The sequence below is a fragment of the Sphaerodactylus townsendi genome, linkage group LG02, assembly GCF_021028975.2.
Source record: "Sphaerodactylus townsendi isolate TG3544 linkage group LG02, MPM_Stown_v2.3, whole genome shotgun sequence".
NCBI lineage: Eukaryota > Metazoa > Chordata > Lepidosauria > Squamata > Sphaerodactylidae > Sphaerodactylus > Sphaerodactylus townsendi.
Genome location: NC_059426.1, coordinates 22,936,419 through 22,960,734, shown reverse-complemented (window position 1 = coordinate 22,960,734; position 24,316 = coordinate 22,936,419). Strand labels below are relative to the sequence as shown.

General features: G+C 42.5%; 1 protein-coding gene across 6 annotated transcripts in view; it reads left to right on the top strand.

Annotated features, from left to right (window-relative positions):
• ITPRID2 (ITPR interacting domain containing 2) overlaps window positions 1-24,316 on the top strand; it is an 87,877-nt gene that overhangs the window by 41,119 nt on the left and 22,442 nt on the right. For all 6 annotated transcript variants that reach the window (XM_048485971.1, XM_048485970.1, XM_048485973.1 and 3 more), the window contains exons 9-10: window positions 12,567-12,639; window positions 21,833-21,924. In XM_048485971.1, coding sequence (XP_048341928.1) covers window positions 12,567-12,639; window positions 21,833-21,924 — 165 coding nt within the window. The remainder of the gene's footprint in view (window positions 1-12,566; window positions 12,640-21,832; window positions 21,925-24,316) is intronic.

The window sequence follows — 24,316 nt, the reverse complement described above, 5'->3', positions numbered from 1 at the left end:
TTCCTCTAGCTTTCTGCAGATGGAAGATGCCCAAAGAAGGACTCTGAAAATTATCTTAAAGCTTTTGCAGGTTCTACATGGAAGCAGACTCTATGTTTTTTGCAGGTTCTACATGGAAGCAGACTCCTGGTTCCTATTTTAGAGATCTGGGATTAGATATTACATCTAAATACCACAGAGCTGAGTTTGTAAATGAGAATCTTTTCCCACTAAAAGCTGACAAAGGCAGGCTTTTGATCTATCTGTGGTGTAAGATGGTTGATCTTGGACTTTCTCCAGGACCTGAAACTCTAGCCAACAGTTCTGAGGGAGATGCATGCCTCCCTGAATTAAGGGGAGAGTCAGAGAAAGCCGGACTGACTCCTGAGACAGTCTCAGTCTGGTAGGGATCATGCAGAAATACTTACTGTAGTGATTTGCTGAGATAGAGAAGTCGGAGTTGCCACCATTTCCCTGCTGGAGTCTTCACCCTCCTTAGGGAAGATTACATCCAAGCCAAAGCTTGGCTTGGAGTAAAGGAGGAAAAGAGAAGCACAAAACCTGTTGTGGATAAGTTCAGCAAAAATGAGATCTAAAATGTTCAGAAGCACGGTGAAACATAGAAGTTTGTAAAGAACAAAAATGAAACTTGACTAAAGGAGATTCTTGGAATCGAGGGCATTAGAGAGTGATAGCTGTTTTGCAGCTATGAAACAAGACTGAGTTGATTGTTTCTCCAGCTGATGGAATGCCAGATTAAGACCAGAAAAGAAACGCTATTAGAAAAGCATCACCAAACAAGAGAGGAGGGTGACAAAGGGTCCTGGGACAGACAACTGCTGGGTTGGGTACTGTTACATAGTGTAAGCTGTTTGAAACACAGTGGCTGCTATGAGGAAAGGATCTGCATCCTTGGAAATAGTGGAAATTTCTAACAATGTGAAAACAATGTCTGCAAGCATACAGAATCTACAGTCTGAAATGGACTCTAAAAAAAATAGCATTGAAAAAATATTCCAGCAACTATGTCTGAACTATTGAGGGAGTTTAATGAATTAAAGACTGATTTTAAGAAAATTGTTCAGTTAGAAGAGGACATGAAAGGAATAAAGGAGAAAATTAAAGATCTGAAAAAAGGAGTTATGCTGTACAAATGGAACTTAAAACACGTAATTAAGCTATTCTTCAACTTGAAGATCAGATCAGAGAGAAGGCATTAAGACTGAGGTGATTAGCAGAGGATCAAGATCCTTCAAAAATGAATCTTTAAAAAATCTCCTCAGCTTTGGCAAAATTTATGAAGATGAAGGACAAAGAAATGGCTTCAGAAATTGAGAAATTTTACAGTCAGCTCAAAAAATCAAAACACATGGAATATGTAGAGACATTGTTTTCTTCTATGCAAAAGATTCTGCAGATCAAATTATAGAGGCTCATCGAAAATCAGCGTTCAAGATGTACAATAAAGATGTCATCGTTATGAAAGAAATACCAACAAGGGTCCTGCAGAAGAGAAAAGATTATACTTTTCTAGTGGATGCACTAAGGAAGAAGCAGATAAGATTTACATGGCTTATATGGGAAGGACTCCTTTAAAACTACAAAGAACAGCAGCAGAAAATCACCTCTACAGCAAGTGCCAAATAATTTTACAAGAAAACCAATAAGAACTTTACTTAATGATATCGAGCTGTTGGAACAGTTGAACTGAAGATAAAAGTTAGTAAAATAGATTAGAATGTCTGATATTAACGGTAGCAAGAAAAATGTCAAATAACCGTTTTAATTATATAATTTGTATGATAAAAGTGTAAGGAGGAACTGTGGAATTTTATATAATTGTCTTCAATTTTGAGAACTAAGTTGGGGAAATAAGGTTATAATATAGTATTCTGTCTGGAAATTGAATTTTAGACAGGATAGTTTTAAAGTTTGCTGGTCTTGATATTAATAGAAAACTATTAAATTAGGAATAACTTTAACAACAGGTTATCAGTGGAAAATCAAGTATATATGTTGTGTGCATCGCCCTGTTGTCCACATAGTTTAGAGTGACTGGTTCACTACTGTGTGTTCACATCCTTTATATTGTAGTTATTAAAAAGTAATCAAAATATTATTTTAAAAACTGACATACAGTTGTTTTTTATCATTTGAGGAAAACTAATTTCATGACAAGATTTGAGCAGGGAGTCATCTTGAAAATAACCTCAGTGTGCGTTTGGAGCCCTCGTTGGCATCTCTGGTCTCATGGCATAGCTGTGTTTGCTCCCATTTGCCCCTGGTTCATTTGCTTGACTATCCCTTTTCCTATCTTGTTCACTGTTACATTAAATAAAGATCAGTATCATCGATCGGTAGTTGCTGGTGATGATATATGTTGCAGGAGTAGCATTGTTAATTAGATGTACATATATAAAAGGGCCAAGTAATTACTGTATATGTTTCAGCTGTGATTGTTTCTGTTTTGGAGGCTGCACTATAGAAAGGCAGGATGTAAATATTTTAAGTAAATAAAATTAATCCCCCCCATCAGATTTTAGATTGGAATCTGTTTGGGGCAGAATGCTATCTTGTGTGTAAGCTGTAAAATACCATGTATGTTGACAATGCTCTATTCAGTAATAGTGATTTAATGGCACTTGGCTTCTGACCAATGCTTAGTGGGACAGTGGAAGAGACTAAGGGAAAGCTGGAAGAATGTCTTCTGTCCTATAGTAGATTTCATTTCTTTATTCATAACAAAATATTCCTATTACATAGCATAACACATTTGATGCATTAGATCTATTGACAGTTTTTTTAATGCAATGGTTCACAAGCCATATAGTGAGCAATGTGTAGCTGTTTGCTGTTTAACAGGTGTTAGGTGCTGAGGGCAATTTGTGATTTGCCTCCCAAGTTACATAAGAACACAATATATCCCCCTGCTTACAGAAATTATCAGAATAAGTTAACCACTTTCCTGGGTTTGATGGGGAATTACCTTCTCCCAGCCTCAATCTCCCATCCTTAACAAACTGAGGAGAAAAAAGCATGGCCTCCAAAGCATCACTGTAGATGTTTCCCTAATTGCTATTGCCTTTGCCATGAGGATCAGAGGAAATTTCTAGAGTGTCACCCAGAAGTGATCTACCTCTGCCCCCACAAATCTCCTCGCATTTACCTAGGCAGTGTTGAGAACCTTAGATTAGGGAAGTGTAACTTTGACATGCAGTTAAGATGTGTTTTAATGTGTATATCAGGAATTCCCAACATAGTCCTTGTGTCCACCAACGTTCCAGGTGCCTGCCAAATATTTTTGAGAATTTGGCCAGGTAGGACTTTTCCCCAACATGGCTCCTGACTGACCATTGGAGATCTGATTAGCTGTGAACATTCCAAAAACATTGTTTTGGCAGCAGCTACCACCGCAGCACAAGGATCTTCACAACATGACTGAAGATAAGTTGTGTGTGCAAGAAATTATTTTTCAACAATATCTTCATTTTAAATGTCATCCTGTTAAACTCTTCCTGAAATGTTGGAAGAGTTACTATTAGATGTACTCATCACCTCACTTCCTAATATTTTGTGGTTTTGGAATGCCCTCATTAAAATTCTTATCATGATCAATGGATTGCCCCTATTTTAACTAAGTTACCTTCTATCATAATAAAAGATAATATAGATCCCCTACTTGTTGGTGGATAGAGATCCAAGAATCTATCTGGCAGTGGCCAAGTATTTCTCCACCATATTACCTCCAAGAAATAAAAGTTCCCTATTTGCTGCTCAAGATCTTAAGATCAAAGGAGCTTGAAAGGAAAGGAAAATGGTGAAGCTGCTGTGTCCAAGGTGATACTGATTTCAGAGATAGTCTGTGATATTCTTCCAGAGGAATAGAAGGGTTGTCAGGCTTGCCAAATATTCTTCTGGAGGAGTGGTACGATTCCCAGGCTTTGCAGCCAGCTAGAGATTGGGAAGATTGGTGACATGGAGGACAGCCATCAGCAACGACATGGCGTCACTTGCAGGATAAATCCAGAAGTGGTGTCACAACTTTCCAGGAATTGCTGGAAACTCTATGGTAAACCGTTACAGTTTCTGGCAATTCCTAGAGAGGCATGATGCCACATCTGGGTTTTCCCATAAGTGATGTCATGCCATCGTTAATGGCAGTTTAGTTTTCTGCTGGCTAGCGTAGTACCAGTGGGTAAGACCCGCCTTGTGCAAGAGATCTCTTGATCCAGCAGACACGTGGCAACCTAAGGAGTAGCCATGTTGCTGTGTAATGCCCCAAAGGGTCCATTGTCCCTTTTAAAACAGCACATTTATTGATTTCTATTTATGGTGAATTTTTGCGGGCCAGAGCCAACTTCGTTGATTTCATGCAGTGTGTTTCCCCCCCTCTCTCTGGTAAGGCTTGTTTTGAACTATTTCCTATTTGTAACATAACATTTGAGGCCCAACCCCCTGAGGGATCTGTCATCCCTTCTCTTACGTAGGACCATATTGTTCGGCATGTTAGCTAGTATGCGCATGGAGGATATTTTGCCTCCCTTCAGCCCCGAATACAATTGGTATTACAAAAAAAAATGAATGCAAAAATATCTCTACATTGTTCCCCTGGGCAAAGCTCAAGCACTTTTTGTTTCAGTAGTATTTTATCCATTTTGAAGGCACACTAGGAGGGACAAAGGGCTTTCAGCTTTATTTTTTGAAAATATGCCTTTTCCTGAGAGGAAGTCTTTTGATACTGGCTGTTCCTATATTAATAAACCACAATGCTGTCGGAGCTTGTTTTGAGAAAGAAGAGAAACGACGGCAATTTTATCAACAAAGGACATCTTAAGATTGAGGAAACATCTAGAGAAGCTGAGTGGGGGTGAAATGAGAAGGCCGAGTGCTTAACAAAAGATTCCCTGTAGTTAGGTGGTGAGCTGCTTAATCTAATAGGCTTAAATAGTTGCAACTCTTACATACTTCATGCTTTGTATTGAAGCCAGAAGGAAAGTCAGTAGCGCTGAGGGTTTTAAAGGTGATTTTTCATGTTCCATTAATCCATTTCTTGACCCCATTTCAAGTGCATTTTGTCTTTTACCATTTTAAACCTGCATTTTTCAACAGCCGTTAGACAATCGGGTTATTGTGCTGTGATAGAAATGGCTATTGAGGTCACTCTATTAGAACAGAGAAAGAATGCTTGGGAAATTGTGCATACTATAAAGATTTTTTCTCCCAAAAGCCCGGCACAGTCGTTCTTTTTCAACCTTTTCCTCACTGGTTAATCTTAACATGTAGATTGCTTTCAGTCAGGCCAACAGTGAAAGAAAGTGCAATCTTTTGATAGTAATTGGAAACCCCACTTTTGTTACATTCTTTGCTGGGAGATAGGTCATATTCTCCCAGTAGAAACTGAGTGCCAGTGTGATAGTCTTACCCCATATGTCCCTACACGGCCTCTACGTTCGTTAGAGGCCAATTTACTGGTGGTCCCTAGCCCCTCGATGATGTGGCTGGCCTCTACCCGGGCCAGGGCCTTTACAGCCGTGGCCCCTGCCTGGTTGGACACTTTACCACCAGCTATCCGGGCCCTGCAGGATCTTGGAGAGTTCTGCAGGGCCTGTAAGACCGAATTGTTCCACCGGGCGTTTGGAGGGACCAGCCGCTGATGGCCCCCCCTCCCCTTTCCCCCTCCTTTTCCTTTACACTCTGGGTTCTCCGCTCCTCTGTTTTATTTTCCAGGGTGGGTCTATTAAGTTTATGTTTGTATGATTGGATGCCAATGTAACATTATTAATTGCTGTTTTAATAGGGTTTTATTGTAACTATTGTTTTATTGTGTTGTTCACCGCCCAGAGCCCTTCGGGGGAGGGGCGGTGTATAAAACCAATTATAAATAAATAAATAAATAAAGTGGTTAGAAGTCAGAGCAGTATGGATTATAGGGTTGCCAGCCAACCCTGGGAACTACTAGGCGGGAGCATGGGGGCATGTGATATTGGTGGGTAGCTCTAGGAATCATTGGAAACTCTTGTAAAGCCATAGCATTTCTGGCAATTTTTAGCGCTACCCATTGTCATTTCCGAGTTGTATCTGGAAGTGATCTACCAGCGCTGAATATGCTGGCGTTTTTAACTTTTTGAGTGGTTGTGGCCAATGACAGCAATCAGTGTAGGCTTGGCAATTCTAGGGAAGACCTTATCTCTACTCGGCCATGTCTCTGATGGGGCACTCTGAGCTCTACAAAGCTAATGTAGTGGTGAAAGTCTTGTGAATGGATACAAGAGAGGAAAGGACTATGTATACTTCCCCAGGCTCTGTAGAGGAAGAGCAGGCTGATTGGTGGGTGCCAAAAAAGGTGTCAGCAGGTGCCATTGCATCTGTGGGTACCACACTGGGGACACACACACCAATGCATGGCTTGGTTGCTATGGCAAAACAATGAATTTTCACCCACATTTCATGGGAGTTTTTAAGGATATAAATCATCCATCAAATTATGAACAGCTAGATTTAAGTCCAGTGGCACCTTAGAGATCACAAGATTTTTAGAGTATGAGCTTTTGATTGTCAACGCTCCCTTCGTCAGATGCCTGTTGGAAATTTTGAAAAAAAAATCATATTGACTGGCACCCGTACATATAAAATAAATGTTGAGTAAACTATTGACAGTGATTTTAAATTTCAGATGCTGTGCCTCTACTTCTAGAAAATTCCGAAATACTCTGTCGGATGACCAGTCACTGAATATAAATTCCTTCTTGTAAAGACTAGCAAAACAATACTGGGAAATTTAGGAGATTATCTCCCTCTTCAAAAACAAAGTCAAATGTTTTTCATTTCTTATTTCTCTAAGTGCTGTGTTTGCCTTCCTTGCATGTTTAGAATTGGGATACATCTTCCTCCTCTGTAATTAAGAAGTAGCTATTTTTATAGCTTCTTGTGTGATTCACTTTCAGAACGCTTCACAAACTAAAAATAGTGTTTTTCGGTTTCTAATGTGAATAACAAAAGGGTGCAGGCCGTCCCCTAAAAAGCCAATATAACCAAGGAGGCCGTGTCCTGTGCTTTATAATATTTAACTTTTTATTCAGACAGATACTGCTGTCTCCAGCAAACGTGAAGTGAGTTTGAACGCTTCAAAATAGCTCTATTTGAACACCCAAAAATAGCTCTAAAAATAATAGAAAGACTCATGTTTGTCTTTAAGGAGCCACAAAAGTCACTATTGTTTTGGCTGAAATAGAATAGTACAGTGATTTTCTCCGTATTCACTTTTTAAAAATTTAAGCAGATTTCTTTACAGCCCAATCCAGAGGGTGCCGCTGCCAGGGATGGGACCTCTGCTGTTCCTCTTCGCCTTCTCCAAAAGACTTTGAGGCGGCACGGGAAGGCATGCAAGATATGAAAAACCCTGGTCGCTCGAAAAGCAGCCATAGGGCAAATGAACTGTGGGGCATTCCTGGGCATTCCTGGGCCAAAGCCAACTGAAGTTAGCTCTACCCCCTGGAACACCACAGCCTGCCTCCTAGTCATGTTGGCGTCCTCCAGTATGCTGGCAATACTCTGGGGGAGGCAGCCTCTTCTGAATCAGGTGGTGTGGAGCTGTGCTGTACCTACCTGCTGCCCTATTTGCATTTTCTGCCAGCATAGGTGCTTACTTATGCTGGTGGGGTAGACAAATGTGTTGGCGCAGGCCCACACTGCTTCCAGGACACAGTTTGCCCCCCTTCCCCGTATCCTGGATTGGGCTGGTAATGACATAACTGAGATTTTCTTCTTAGCTAATATGACAAGAAGTAGTTGCTGTATTTTGCATGTGAGTGATCACAACATCTAAAAGCTGGAGGTAACTCCTGAGAGGTAAATGAAAGCAGACTTGCAACCCGAAGAGTACCCTGGGGGCAAAGCTACTTTAATGATGGAGCAAACACCACAAAGCTCTGTGGTGCGTTTATGATCATAAAGCCCATAACAATAATTTTCGTTAATGAGATGGTTTCTCTTCTAGTAACTGTTACATTTTAATTTGATTTCTGCATAGACGCTGATTTTCCTTCAGTAGCCTAAACTGGCATCTGTCAAATGGCTTTTTTAATTGTGTGCGTAAATGTGCAATAGCCCTCAAAGCTTTCCTGTTTAGCTCCATGGTTTGAAAAATAAAATCACACAAGAACTGCTTACCTAACAATTAATTTAGAGTGGTCCTTTTTTCCCCAACTGCTTAAACAAAGGAGCTGCTACACTGTATTATATCTGTAGCCTGTATAAGCAGGACAACCTGTATTGGAGTACATGGCAGGGTCTCCAAAGGGAAATTGTATAGTTACATATACAGGATTTATCCCGCAGTGATGACTTGTTGGAATGCCTGGTTTTAATGATAATGCTAGCTAATATGAATGGAAACCTCTCGGTGCTGTTTGAAGTCGTTGAGTGATGATGAACCTGCATTTGTGAATGCACCCTTACCCTCTATTCTACAAAATTTGCGTTTTTGTTTTTACAAATGTGTATGCTGTCAAGTTGCAATTGGCTGAAGGCCACATTAGCAAGGGGTTTTCAAGGCAAGTGAGAAGCAAAGATGATTTGCCTTCTCCTACAGAGTCTTTGTTGGTGGTCTTCCACCCAATTCCAAGCCTGCATAGTTTCCAAGGTCTAATGTTATGATTTAGTCTTTTGCCAATTCAGGTCAGTTTCACTAAGATAAGATAAACACAAAATACAAGGTTTTGTCAATGGCTGATTATGCATGGGATGCTTACCTCAGGACTGTTCTCTGAGCAGTGGGCTTTTAGTGGATTGTCCTCAAGATTTTCTGTTTACAGGTGAGAAGGCAGACCACAGCCTGCATCATAGTTTCTCTGTTGGCCTCTCCTTCTCCTGGTTCTCTTAACTCCTCCCATCAACAGCCTTAAAGGCACAGAGCTCATCACACTGGGAAGACCCAATACTGGAGCTGATAATCTCTCCCCCTCCCTTCCCTTCCCATCACCACACACACGTGCGTGCACACACACACTGAATGGTTTTAAAATAAAGACTTGTCCGCTTGCATGTGGGGTTGAATTTTGCTCCCTTCCTTTTATTTTTGCAATTTGCAGAAGCCCTGATTGGAGGTGTGTGGTCTGGCCAGCATCCCCTTTTCCACTTTGTCACTCTGCATAGCGCAGTTCATCCTGCAGGGTTGAAGAAGCTGACCTGCCTGGAAGGGGTTGACAGTTGGTGCCAGAATGTGGAGCAGGCTGCCAGGGAGCACAGGGGTGGTGGTGGTATCAGTGGTGGGATTCAGCAGGTTCGCCCCACTTCGGCTGAACCGGTTGTTAAAATGGTTACTGTAAATAACCAGTTGTTAAATTATTTGAATCCCATCCCCGGAACCGGTTGTTAAATTATTCGAATCCCACCACTGGGTGGTGTCCAGTGGGCTCTCCACTGAGTTGACAACTGGAGCCTAGGCTACCGGACTAAGGAGCCTTGCCCTGCTGCTGTGGGAAGGGAAAGAGGGGAGGGAAGTAACTGCCAGCAGGGGTAGGTGTGCACCTCCGATGAAGTGTGTGGGGAGGGAGGGTGCGCCAGATGCCAATTCTCTGTTATAATATCAATACATCAGTAGAGGCATTTGGAGAAGTAGGAAGGAGCTGGCAATATGGAAGGGGAGGCAAGAAAGAAGGCCTGCAAAACAGCACAAGGAAGTGGGAAGGCTGGCCACGGTCAGAGGGAAGAGGTCAGGACAAAGTTGTGCTCACTGGCAAATCTGCCATGTTTAGGGAACGAAGCAAAATTCAAATCATGCTAGAAGTGGTTTTGCTTGCCGCAGACAGAATGGAAAGTGAAAACAGGATTAGAAGAAATATGTCTGCATAAGAAATCTTGCCACTGCAGACATTTGCCTCCACCACATAGCAAACACCTTGTGCATAATCGCCAATTGCCTGTTACAAACAGACTTGAATGTAAGGTAAATTTCTAATGACACAAGGTTCATATATGTAAATAAATCCAGGTTTCTTGTATCATAAATTCCTGTATAAGGCTTCCTTTAAGAATAGGTTGTGTAGTAATAGCTAAAGCACTATTTCTGAACTGTCTTAGTGGAGGAGTTGCCTCACAAAGAGTCATCACTGTTATTCACGTTGGTTGAAAGTCACATAATGTGTCTTTATACGAAATATCACAATTCTTGTAAATCCCAGCAAACACTGTGTAGAGGTAGTAATGGTTTATGGCAGGGGTCTGCAACCTGTGGCTCTCCAGATGTTCATGGACTACAATTCCCATCAGCCCCTGCCAGCATGGCCAATTGGCTGGTGGGAATTGTAGTCCTTGAAGATCTGGAGAGCCGCAGGTTGCAGACCCCTGGTTTATGAGGACAAGTAGATTAAGAATGCTGAGGCTAAACATATATTCCAGCGTAAGAAAGACACAAGATTCCAATACGTTCTCATTTCATTCCATCATCAGTCCTGCTTATCTATTTAAAAAATTACATAAATCAACCTTGTGTCATTTGAAATTTGCCTTAGAGTCAAGTCTGCCCTTTTGTTTGTATTAGGTAATTTGACACAATTTTGTATTTATATTATCCCAGTAAAATTGAGGCGAACTAGGGATTTTTTTTATTCAGCAATCTTTCTTATATGTGAAAATACGACAAATTACTAAATCATAATAACATTGGTATTTAGTGAAAATTGATTTGATTTTGCCATAACAAATTGATTTCAATGTTACATTGAAGTCTGTAGTACTGTGAGGGCTATATAGTTTATATGTTCCAACATCTGACAAAACTGGGATATTCCATGTTGCCTTCCCTCTCAGTATCTTCGTTAGGACCAGCTAAAAAGTGACAAAATAAGATCTAGCTTTTGTATTTCACAGTCTCTTATTTGTTTAAGCATAGAGGTTGAATAGAAAGGGGAGTGGGAAGAGCAAAGGATGGAATTGTTGCTTCCTGAGGCCTTTTCTGCTCAGGCCAGTAAACATGGGTGTAGACTGTAAAAAAAAACGTGTGGGGGGGGGGGGGGGGCTTCGCACAGATCCAGTGGTGGGATCCAAAAATTTTTGTAACAGGTTCCCATGGTGGTGGGATTCAATCAGTGGCGTAGCGCCAATGGGGCTGGGCGGGGCACTTTGGGGGCGGGGCATTCCTGGGCGGGGCTGTGGCAAGGATGCAGCTGCTGTACCGGTCCTTGGGTATGAAACGAATGCACGCAGGCGCAGGCTGCCATCCACGCCGGTGCACCTCCTGCTAGACTGCTTCAAGTTCTGCGCGCTACTGCTGAGGAGCAGAGGGGGCGCGTAACTAAGGCAAAAGTCACGTGGCAAAATCACTAATTAGTAACCCCCTCTCGGCACACACAAATAATTAGTAACCTACTCTTGGGAACCTGTGAGAACCTGCTGGATCCCACCTCTGCACAGATCCCACCCCTAAAATTAGTCTGCCCTGTGTTATTTCCCCCAATCCGTGTTTGTTTGTTTTTTGAGAATTGAACTTTCAGCGAGTCTTTTTAAAAATGGCAGGTTGCAACCAGGCAGGAGGTGCTTTTTTCGCCTCCGTTTACTTTTTAAAAAATATTTGCAGCTTACATCTGCGTAGATACACAGGGGCAGATGGTTGTTTTGTGAGACATCAGCATGGCTGTGGAGGCTCACTTGTGCATGCCTGCTTAGCTATGCATCGGTCAGAAGTAAATAAAAAAGAGATCTCCGTGTGATGGTTCGACAGATTGTTTCCGTGGGCTCGAATTGCTGCCTGCATGGATGCTTGTGAATACAAAAAACAGGAAAACAGGTTACTTTATTCTGACTGCAACCCATTATACATGTGCTGTGTGGAGGGGGGCATAGGGTCATTTTCAGATGTTACAATCACACATATTTGCCAACCATGCTTATTGGGAGCGCGAGCTTCCTCCCAGCCCGGCCTCCATGCCATCTGAATGGGGCAGCTGGTGGATTTCACATCCATGAGCAACTTCTGCTCATGCTTTACAAAACCTCAAATTTTTTTTGCACAGTTTGGCATAGCATGTACTGAAGCTGAGAGTCTACACATTTCTTCTTTTAGACGACCAGTGGCCACACATATCAAGAGGATTTGACCTCAGTTGCTGAGCTTCTGGTATATGTCAACTGTAACATCTGAAAGGGTTTTACGTTACTTTCTGAAGATCTGTAATATAATCCAGAGCCTGAGGAAGAATTCTGTGTAATGCAACAGTATATTCTTTCTGCTTTGTATTTTTTTAAAGAGCTCCCTGGAGTAAATATGAACAAAGCAATCCTTGTGACCATCTCCCTAAAAAAAATAATAATAATTGGTCAGCATGAACTACTGACATGATGTCATGATCTTTTAACATTAGAGTCCTGTGTGCTTCTGCCAAAGTACTTATTTGCCAGTCCAGGAAGTCCAAAAGGAGATGTTCGAATGGTGAGGAACCCCGAGCGGTTTCTTCAGCTTGCCAAACTTGATTGCATTAAAACTGCTGATCAGCAAAATAACCAGTTCTGCCGGGTGTTTTGTTTCATGTGAACGCAGTGCCTGTTAATCGTAACTCTAAAATGCTTGGCTTTTTCTTCTTGTGTTGTAGATTCAAAGCACCGAGGGAGAGATTCCACATACCCCTAGTACAGGCCAGCTGGCCCTAGCGAAAACAAAAAAAGGTGAGTGAACTTCTTTCTCCTTGCAGGCAGCTCTGCGCAACCCTTTTATTTCTCAGGAGTGTGCATTTGATATGTTGATTTTGGTACTCGAAGCTCAGCCCACCCAAAATGTCTTGTTCTGCTTCCCAGTTAGTTTTCAAATCATGGTGTTTTTCTGGCAAAGTGGCATCTTAAATGACAGGGAGGAAATCAAGGCGGGTTAACCTCAGTTAATGGTTTGACTTCTCGGTACTTCAAAGACTGGGTAGAGAAATTGAAAGGTTATGTGTTTTTATTACCAAAGCCTGTCATTTCACATGACCGTTTTAAATCTTAAAATTGCATATTCTTCAAGCCTAAATTGTATGCTGCATGCAGGATTTGAGTGTTCCCTCAGAACACTGACTGCACAGAAATGCAATGTGTTGGGCCTTTTCAGTTGAGAATATTCTGGAACTGATTTGGCAACAAGGCTCTAAAAAGTAGGTGTGTGACATAGGCTGTTTTCACATGGCTGATTTGCCCTGGGTTCAATGCAAAGAATATAAGAAGATCTCCACTAGATCTGGCCAGAGGTCCATCTAATCCAGGGGTAGGGAACCTGCGGCTCTCCAGATGTTCAGGAACTACAATTCCCATCAGCCCCTACCAGCATGGCCAATTGGCCATGCTGACAGAGGCTGATGGGAATTGCAGTTCCTGAACATCTGGAGAGCCGCAGGTTCCCTACCCCTGATCTAATCCAATATCCTGCCTCACACAGTGGCCAGTTATTTCCCTCACTATTGGAAGTGAGTTTTTTAAATTGCTTCCCCACATCACTGTTGCGTATTCATACGCCACCTGGTGTTTCCCTGGGTCCCCCCCCCCCCAGTCTTTCACAAGCCTACTTTGCTCTGAAATTTGGGAAACTATTGTATAGGCAAAAGAAGTCAGATTTTTCTCACATGGCAATAATTTCCCCATACGGTAGTGATCATGTTCTCCTTCTTACCACAGGGAGCTTTGAAAAAAATCAGAACTGAATATTTATTTATTTATTTGATTGATTGATTGATTGATTGATTTGATTGATTGATTTCTATCCCTCTCTATCGCCGGAAGGCTCAGGGCGGGTTACAACATGTACATTTGCAATAATATAATAATTAAAACTTTAAAACCGATACGAAATACAACAATATGTGTGACAGCCTCTCTAAATCCCCAGATTTATTTTTTTTCAAAGCACATTTCTAGCCCCTTTCAGTGCAGAGACATAAAGGGAAAGGCATATCTCTGCATCAAAAGAGGCTAGAAACTTGTTCTTTTTTTAAAAAAAAATGACAGCTGAAAATTCAGAGCACCTGTCACACATATTGTTAGAACAATGTTCAGAGTTGCTTATTTAAAAAAAAAAAAAGCTCAAGCGGGCGACCACTGCCGTGCATCCGTGAAAGCAGGGAAATCCTAAAACCTGTCAGGTGGAAAACCTGTTGCTGCTACGCTGCATTAGCAGCCACAGCAGCAACGGGGAAATCACAACTGTCCTTATGTGGAAAATACCTTCAGTAAAAGTCTATGTTTATCATATGTGCATCAGTTTCTCAGCAACTGGAAGATTACACAGCCTGGCTTGTTCTCCAGGCTGAGTGCAACTAGCCGTAGTTGTTGGGACTTCTCGTGAGGGGGAAAAAACACAGAAAGAACCAGGCATCATGCTGAAGGATGAGAGCAGGCCTCGTTTTGTATCCCATATACCCTGCAATATCTCCCTGTGAAGATGTTCCAGAGATTAAAAGGGCTGTCCTTGAGCAGACACTCAGGGAGTAAGCTGAGCACTTCCAGCACTTTGGGGGCTTGTTTCTTGCACGTGGCTGTTCTGCTATAGTCTGGAGCGCTCCGAGGCTTATTCTTTCCTGCTTTCCTTGCTGAGAGAAATCTGGGTTGTGCATTTTAACAGAAATCTAAGATCCATTTTGAAAGCAATTGGTAGACATCAGAAACCTCAGAATTAATCTCAGAAACCTCAGAATCACCATACGTTGTTAGATGTTGCGGTAAAGGGTACCTTTGTCGTCTTTTACACACGTTTTGTTCTTGCCCACGAAACAAAACCGTGGGTCCAAAATATTTCTTCCAAGCTATACAAGGCTGGTAAGCACAAGCAAAACATGTATTTTTTTTCTTCTGAGAAACAAACGTCTTTAATGTCCTTCATCTTGGTTCAGGCAGCATCAAGAACAGCTATAAGTAGAAAAGGCAGTCACTGTGGTCTTCTGTGTGAAGTGCTGTAGTTGGAATAGGAGACACAGGTTCAGACTTATACTCATCCCCAAAGCTCACTGAACAGCTTAGAAATGTTGGCATCAGCCTTACTTGCCTCGTTGGGTTCTTGAATAGCTGAAATGGGGAAAAGTGAGATCAAGTAAGCCAGGCTGATCCTCCTAATTTATGAAGACTCATCTAAACATGAGTGACATAGGTGGCGGGGGGGGGGGGGGGAGGAGCTTGCCCATTGCCACAGCAGCTGGCTGAGAAAATGCCCACATATATCTTTTTGAGCAGGTGTCTCTGAGACGAAACTTTGCCCCAGGGATCAAAAGTTTGGAACGCAGGTGAATAGAGGCATCCAGGTCTCTGTGCTTGTGAGTGCGCTCAGTTCAGCTGGTGGCCTCATTCTTATTAGTAATTAAGCAATGAGCTTGTCTTACCCTCATTTGCTGTCTGAGTCTTTCTATTTTTACCCTTCGTTCTGGGCCACATGAGAGCCCTATTCCGGTGCCGAGGTGAACGATCGCATTCTTGTCAACCTGTTTACTGCGGCCTGTTTCCGAAGTCCAAGACTGGGTTCAGAAGCGTTCTCTTCTTTCAAACCAGGGCCCCTGTGCCTCTCGGGCCATTTCGCTTCCCATGCCAGAGTTATGCTCTTCAGCACACAATGTTATGAATTTCAGACGTGTTTATGGTGTCGTGCCGCTGCAGAGGAGACCGTGGTTTGCTCTCTAACTTTTATTGCAGTCTGAGTGATGTTTTTAGTAGGCATGCTGCGAACTGTACACTATCTAAAGCCTACGCCGATTGGTATGGCCTTTCCTCTTTTTTTCTTTTAAAGCCATAAAAACATTCTTCGGACATTTATGTAAAATCCACCGAGTTTTACAGCTACTGATGCCGTACAGTAACACACGCTTCTTGATTTTCATACTACACTTTGTTTATGAGTGATGTTTTCAGTTTTTATTTTTTTAAGCGGGGGCGGGAACTTAAAATAATCATTTCCCTCTAATTCGCCCTCCTTTGAAACACATGGTTGCCAAAAAAAAAAAAAATCTAGGCAGATGACACAGCATAATTGCTTAGGTGATGCATTTTACATGTCGCCAAACAGGTTTCTCTGGAGAAGGCAGCCTCTGCACTTGTTTTGTAATGCAAACACAAATGTGCTTCATTTTTTTTTCTTTTTTGTGAAGAGGCAGAATGAGAACTTCACTTTTGATGTGTTGTAAACTCCAAAGACTTGCTAAACTGCTTAATGAAGTACATCCCAGCAGGAATTTAACTTTTTTTGTTTGTTTCATTAAGTATGGCCTGAACTTGGGCAAAATCACACTAGTGGTATTCTTTCAACTCTTGCAATGATCCCAGCTCTCATTTTAAAACATGCCTCTGGCTGGGTATATTGAAAATTAACATTGGTATGTCCTGAAAATGCAGAAGGTGCTAACGAACTATGATGTAGGAAGCTTTCTTTGTACTACATAGTGTTGGATTCATGTCTGGGAGACCCAGGTTCGAATTTGCACTCTGCTGTGGAAGCTTGCTGGGTGACCTTGGACCGGTCACACACTCTCAGCCTAACCTACCTCACAGGTTTGTTGTGTTGGTAAAATGAAAGAGAGGAAAACGATGTCAGCTACTCTGGGGTCCCCATTTGGGAGAAAGGTGGGATATAAATGGAGTAAATAAATAAACATAACTCTCAACATCTATTAAGTATGACCTTGTACAAGTGGCGGAAAGCCCCCAGGATTAGGAACAAGTTGTGTATGTGCCATTAAAAATACTAATAACGTTCTTTTAGTCTGAAAATTGCTACTTTAAGTTGCATTGTGGTCTATGTTTTTGTGCTATGACTGGGTTTATTAGTTCTAAATTTTAGTGAATAATGCTTAATGCTTTCTGATGTAAGCTGCCTTGGGCAGGTTCCTAGAGTGGTGGCATAAAATAAATAAAAAGTTTTATGACGGATTCCCCAGCTCCTTTTTGCTAAGCCATCCTCCAACAGAGCAGTCACTGTGAATGAAAAGATGTGTTCAAGTATTTTTTGCATTTTCCTGTGCACGTCCATCCAATACTTCTTGATTTTTTGCAAGTCCACCACATGTGGAAGAAAGACTCAACCTCTGTGCACAATCACGGAGAAAGCCTCCCCGCCCACTCCCACCCACCGCACCTTGTTTTACTGTGTGGTTTGTGACTACTTTATAATCCAGAAGTCATGTTCCCGAGAATCTTGACTTCTTGCTTATATGGGTGGGGGGCAGACTCTGCCAGTTGATGCAGAGTCTGCAATGATAGGGACAATCAGATTCATACTCCTGCTCAGCAAGTGGCTTCTAATCTGGAGAACTGGGCTTGAATCCCCACTCCTCCACCTGAGTGGCAGAGGCTTATCTGGTGGACCAGATGTGTTTCTGCACTCCAACATTCCTGCTGGATGACCTTGGGCTAGTCACAGTCCTTCGGAACTCTTTTAGCCCCACCTACCTCACAAGGTGTCTGTTATGGGGAGAGGAAGGGAAAGGAGCTTGTAAGCCACCTTGAGTCTCCTTACAGGAGAGAAAGGTGGGGTATAAATCCAAACTCTTCCTGTTCATCTTCATCATCATTTGACTAACCTTGGACACACCAATCATTTTCTCTCTTAGTTTCACCTGTCTCCTGAGACTTTAAAGGTGATACGGGGGCGTGGGAGGAGAAACAGATAAACAGCCCTGAGCTTCTTGTGGGATGGGCAGAACACAGTGTAAAGGAGAGAAGCACATTCTTTTGCATTTCGGAACATTCCGTGTTCAGCCCTTGATCTTTTTCAAACATGCTTGGGTAGAAGGGGTTCTACAATCTTGGTGTGTGTTGGGGCGGAAAGGTTTTGGTGCAACTGTTAGTCTGGTTTTCAAGCAGCTTATTCAGTAAGTCTCTACACTCAGGTGTTTACATTCAGGTCAACTGGCAATGATCTGCTTTCAGAAGACTATGACCCATGCAAAATTTAGACAATATACAAGATGGTTAAGAAATAAAAAGAAAGGACCAGGTTATGTAGAGTACTGTGTAGATGCTATAACACATGGTCTTGGGGGAGGGAGAATTCCAGGTTCTTTTGTCCCTAATTTATCACATTCTGCTCTGAGGAAAGGGTTACTGACATTCCTGCACCTCCAGTCTGAAAAAACGGAATGTTTGACCTGACTGTTCGCAAGAGCGACTGCAGTCATTGAAACCTGTCTGTTTCTATAAAAAACAGTTCCTCATATTCTGTCACCGATGAGCGTGGGCTGGCTGTTCCAGTTCCTCCACCTTCTCCCTTTTGCATCACTACTGATCAAAATCTATTCTGAGGTCAAAATCTATTCTGCAGAGACATATGTAGGGAAAATGTAGGCCAATGCAAAATCTGAGTTTTTCATCCCCCATTCCCCCTGTATGGGCAGCCGCCCTTCCCCACCACGGCCAAACAACATTTTTTTTTGCACCAGGTCATCTCACAGTCACCATCACATGATAGAACATGCCCCAACTCACCGATCTGAACACAGCAATGGTCCATGACACACAGTGGAAATAAAATTCCCCGGGGGAGTTTTCCTGGAAGGGTGTGGGGGTCAATTTTCTGCTCCCAACATGACTAAATGGCCACAGCCCAGGGACATTTGACCCCATGTGTCCCCCTTAGTGGTACACCCCTGCTATTCTGAGATGTTTCTGAGCTGGTGCTTCTTTACCCATATCTAATTCCTCAAACTTGGCCACCGAGAAAGACTGAGTGGGATTGGTGTGCAGAGCAAGGCATTGGCAAACCACCTCTCCTCATCTCCTGCCTTGAATACACCATGACTCAGTTGCAACTCAACAGCACATTGTTCTTCTTCTCCCCCCCATCCCCCGCCATCTAATGGAGCCATAATTTATCCATGCTGCATCCTGCCATGCTAGTGGACATTCTGGGGACCAGTGTGGTGTAGTGGTTACAGTTTTGGGCTACTGATTCTGGGTCAAACCCCTACTCACCCATCAAAGCTTATTAGGTGACCTTAGTACAGTCGCGCCCTCTCTGGCCCCTTTCTGCACGCACAGAATAATGCACTTTCAATCCATTTTCAATCCACTTTGAAGCTGAATTTTACTGTGCGGAATAGCAAAATCCACTTTCAAACAATCGTGAAAGTGGATTGAATGTGCATTATTCTGCATGTGTGGAAGGGGCCTCTGCCTACCTAATTCTCAAAGCTGCTATGATGATAAAATGGGGTAAGCAGAACTACGTCTGCAGCTCTGAGATCCTTAGACAAGTAATAGTATAATCTGTACTAGAGAAATACCAATTTATTATGCTATTGCTCATCCCTCGTTACTTTTAAGTTAAGTAAATACATAGTTCAGCCTGCTTGTTTTGAAGGCAACCGAGGGCTGAGGGTAGTAAGGAATAAATTTCAGTAAATAAAGCCATGCTGGAATTATTTACAGATGGCTAATATCTCTGGTGAAGAAACTCAGGGCTGATTCCAGCATTGTATATTAATAAACAAATTCTCATATGGGAACATGCTTTGTAACACAGGAATTTTTCATCTCAGTGGTAGTGCTATCTATCACACGTTGGGAGGAAAGAATACCCAAACGTGGCTGTTCCTTGGCTTTAATTTTATACTTCCCTGGCCTAACTCTGTATATGCATATGGAAATGCTTTGTGGAAATCTGCTCTGAGAGAAAACCTTCGCCTCAACAACTGATGTTGTAGCCAAGTATTCTTGGTGGAGCACAATTTGCTGGGGTGGAGGTGGAAGGAAGCAAAGAGAATTATCATGCAGATCAGTTTTTCATATTTGTTCAAACTCTTTGTTGCTAGCTATAGGCTGAAGTCCAGTTTTTGTGCTGCAGGTGTGGTGTCTTACCTGTGGCTCTGTCCTGTACTATGCTTGTCTGGTAAGGGAATTTGCATGCTGGAGATCATGTGGGATTGTCCAGTGTACTGCTTATGCTCTGCTTTGGTGCTGAGCAGCACATTACAGTGCTGTGTGGCACAACTGTGTCACCGGTTTCTGGCACATCACTTCCAGGTACAGGCATTGCAATAGCAACATGGACTGGAACAGGGGTAGGGAACCTGCGGCTCTCCAGATGTTCAGGAACTACAACTCCCATCAGCCTCTGTCAGCATGGCCAATTGGCCATGCTGGTAGGGGCTGATGGGAATTGTAGTTCCTGAACATCTGGAGAGCCGCAGGTTCCCTACCCCTGGACTGGAACCATGGGAGAACGGCCACAATAGCATAGTGCAGTGGTGGTGAACCTATGGCACTCCAGATGTTCATGGACTACAATTCCCATCAGCCCCTGTCAGCATGGTCAATTGGCCATGCTGGCAAGGGCTGATGGGAATTGTAGTTCATGAACATCTGGAGTGCCATAGGTTCGCCACCATGGGCATAGTGTAAGATCTATCCTAAAATGTCCTCATGACCAGATGTAGCATAATTGTTATTTTACTAGGACTTGAGGACCGTTTCTCTCCCAATATGTATTTGTACAGGAAGGATTTGACCCAAATTCAACAGATCCTTCACTTAGCATGAACATAAACTGAGGTGTTTTGATCCTTGGTACACAAATGAGGCCCAGTGAAGTCGGTGGAGATTTAGATAGAAGAAGAAGAGTTTGGATTTCTGTCCTGCGTGGAGTCTTAAAGTGGCTTACAAACTCCTTCCTTTCCTCTCCCCACAACAGATAGCTTGTGAGGCAGGAGGGGCTGACAGAGTTCTTGAGAGAATTGTGACTGGCCCAAGGTCACCCAGCAGGCTTCATAGGTAGGAGCAGGGAAACGCATCCTGTTCACCGGATGGGAGTCTGTCACTCATATGAAGGAGTGGGGAATCAAACCTAACTCTCCAGATCAGAGTCCATTGCTCTTAACCACTACACCATGCTGATATATTATTCTGAATTCATTAGGCTTGAAGTCCTTTCCAGTCACCTGGATTATCCAGGGTATCTTGATCTTATCAGACATGAAAGCAGAGCAGGTCCAGCCCTGGTTCGGTCTTGGGTGGAAGACCACCCAGGAAGTCTGTGGTTGCCACACAGGTGCAGACAATTATTAGTATTTTATCATTTCTATACATCTATAACCCGCCCTCCCCCGCAGGGCTCAGGGCGGTGAACAACAGATAAGATAAAAACAATGACATCGACTATGTAAAAAGCAATACATTCCATAAACAATAACAATAGCAGAGGGCGACAAACCCACCTCTCCCAATGCCAAACCAGATCGGTTCCTCGCTTGCCTCAAAAACCCTATGGGTTTTGGGTTGCCATAAGTCCGCGGCAAATTTCTGGCACTTTCCACCATCTCTGGGATGGCCTAGCTGCAGATACTTTGCAGAGTTCTGAAATACTTGGATGGCCACTGTGCACGGTTGGTGAGCTGTGTATATCAGTAGAGCAGGTCTGTGCAAGCTGTTTTTCTGAGGTTCATGAAAGCTTTACATTTTGAAGCTCTCTCCCGTTAAGGGAGGCTCATAAAATTAGTGGTTCTTGCATAAACTGCGTGATGCTCCTGTGAAATTTGAATGAGCTACGTTTCCCGGTCGTGCAAAACAGGAAATAAAAATGTGAAAAAATGGTTGCTATTGCATTGCCAGTAGCAAGTTCACAAGTAAGACACTTTTTGAGAGTGTGTGCTTTGTTTTTGAAATTAGGTCTTGTAATGGCATGCAAAAAGAAAATCATTCTTGCATTTTTTGGTGCTTGTAGTGAGATTTAGGAAATCAAGTCCTGTCACTTCCCATTTTTTGTAGTCATTTCAAAGTTTTGGGGACAGGCTAGAAACCTGTATTCCACAAATAAGTGCATCTGTCCTCTTGATACCCAAATATGCCATGTGAATGTGTTGGCTCACAATATGTGGCCTACATATCTATGTTTCATTCCTGCCCTTCTTTCTTTCCCCAGATCAGCTTTTACGATCTGCAAGTCAGCATTCTGACAGCAGCGGCTTTGCAGAGGATTCTTCCACAGATTGCTTCTTGCTAAATCAGCTGCAGGTAAGTTTACCGTGCATTGCCTTGCCTGGACCACCCAGCAGCTACTGAAAAGTTGTCTTACTCCTACTTCCAAATATGCTTCTCTTTTTACAACTTCTTATATTCACCATTTCCCAGGATGTTGAAAAATGTCCCATTCCAGAGGTGAAATTTTTCTGTTCCAAAAGAAAATTTGGACAGTTCAAAAAAATTGCATAAGTCACATTATGTTAGGGGACATTTAAAAAGACCAATAACTAGAAGAAGAAGCGTTGGGTTTATATTCCCCCTTTCTCTCCTATAAGGAGACTCAAAGGGGCTTACAAACTCCTTTCCCTTCCCCCCTCACAACAAACACCCTGTGAGGTGGGTGGGACTGAGAGAGCTCCGAAGAACTGTGACTAGCCCAAGGTCACCCAGCTGGTGTGTATGGGAGTGCACAAGCTAATCTGAATTCCCCAGATAAGCCTCCACAGCTCATGCAGCAGAGCGGGGAATCAAACCCGATTCCTCCGGATTAGAGTACACCTGCTCTTAACCACTATGCCACTGGCCCATATACACTTCTCTTCGGCCGAAGACATTTACCACAATGCGTGGAGCATTCACCAGTGTTTCAAAGATGGAAGGAAACCATTCTAGGAGGTAGGGCCCTCTTTTCTGGCAAGTCACATTATGCTATGATAAGGGCAGTGCATGTACACATAGTGAAGATATGTGGAGCATTTACCAGTATTTAGTTCCATATTTTCTTTTTAAAAAGAAGGGGGGGAAATCCTGCCATTTCCAAATATGTATAAACAATTCTTGACAAAGACCTAACTTGTCCATGGAAGAAGTAGAAAATGGCATGCCCTCCGCTTCTTTACCAAGACTTGATAACTGACTCCTTTTCTAGGCACTATGATTTCATGGTTGAAGTTCATTCTTTCTACATAATTGCTGATTATCTGATTGCTCGGATGCTTCTCTTCCCTTTGAAAATTTTAACCGATAAGATCGTAAGGCAGGTGTTACAATCAGTATTTTTACTTAGTGTGGTTGGAGATGTCTCTTTAAACAGAATGTTCAAAGGTTCTTTTATTTCCTTCCATTCCTCCTGCTTTCAGCCAACATCTTAGACATCTCAAATCTCAAAATGTAATGATGAGGGATTTCTCCCCTTGTTGAGAAGGGTGTGTTAACATTATGTTGCTGTGATTGATGAGACATTCCTGAGTAGAGTTGCCTCATGCTAAGTCCCAAGTGTAACTCTGACAATCAAAAGTCAATCTTAAGCAGCATGACTGAAATACGGAAACCATTCCAGATCCATCCACAATCTAGTTGAATGCCAAACCAGAGAAACAGCTCTCTTGCAAGCTGAGAGCACCCTTTTTCAACTGTATTTATCACTGAGGCAGTTATTTGCTTCTTATCCACTTACCCATTTGGGATTCAGGTAGATAGTTGCAATTAACTAAAAGTCCAATCCTGTTGTGATATACTAAAGTACTTTGGGGGGGGGGGGTTTTACAAGAAAATAGAGTAATAGATAGAGCAGGAGATCCCCCCATCTTAAGTTCCCAATCTCCCTGCTTAAAGTGGAGACAAGGGAAATTAAAAATTAAATGAAAACTGTTTAAAAACTGGCTGGTGTCACCTACACAATGATGTCACTTCCAAGGAATATCCAGAAATGATGGTCGCTCTAGGAACTGCCAGAAACTCTATGGTAAAACCATGTCTTCCCCCCTGCCTCCCTCTCCCACCACACTGATTCCCAGGCTAATCACTGAGCATAAAATTATGTAAGAATTGATTGACAAACATATTTTAATCTTACAGCATGCAAGCTCAGTCCCAAGGTAAACAAAAGGCTCCGCTGGTATTTAGGTGTTAGAATACTGAAAAGTTTGGCTTGTGTCCTGGTGTGTACTCTGCTCATTAAAGTTTGACACCTTTTTCTGTTTAAGGAGTTTTTTTCAGTCAGAAGAAGGCTGCTGAGACTGGAGGAAAGCCTCAAGCCCCTTCTGCACATGCAGATTAATGCACTTTCAATCCATTTTCAATGCACTTTGCAGCTGGGTTTTACTGTGCAGAATAGCAAAATCCACTTGCAAACAATTGTGGAAGTGGATTGAAAGTGCATTATTCTGCATGTGCAGAAGGAGCCTCAGACTTCGTCAGGTGGAGGGGGTAGGGTACAAGCAAGCGATTTAACATTCGCTTGCCTTTGTGACAAAATCGCACCGACCAACAACTTTGTTCCTTTACTCCATGCATAGCTGAGTCACATTAGCTCAAGTTCTCAGTTAGGAAAAAAGGAGGGGACAAAGAAACAAAACAATTGCTTGTTGGTGTCTTGAGTAACTTCTGCTTGTTGGATGAATGGATGCATTGACATCCTGGCAATATGTAATGTTGACTTGAG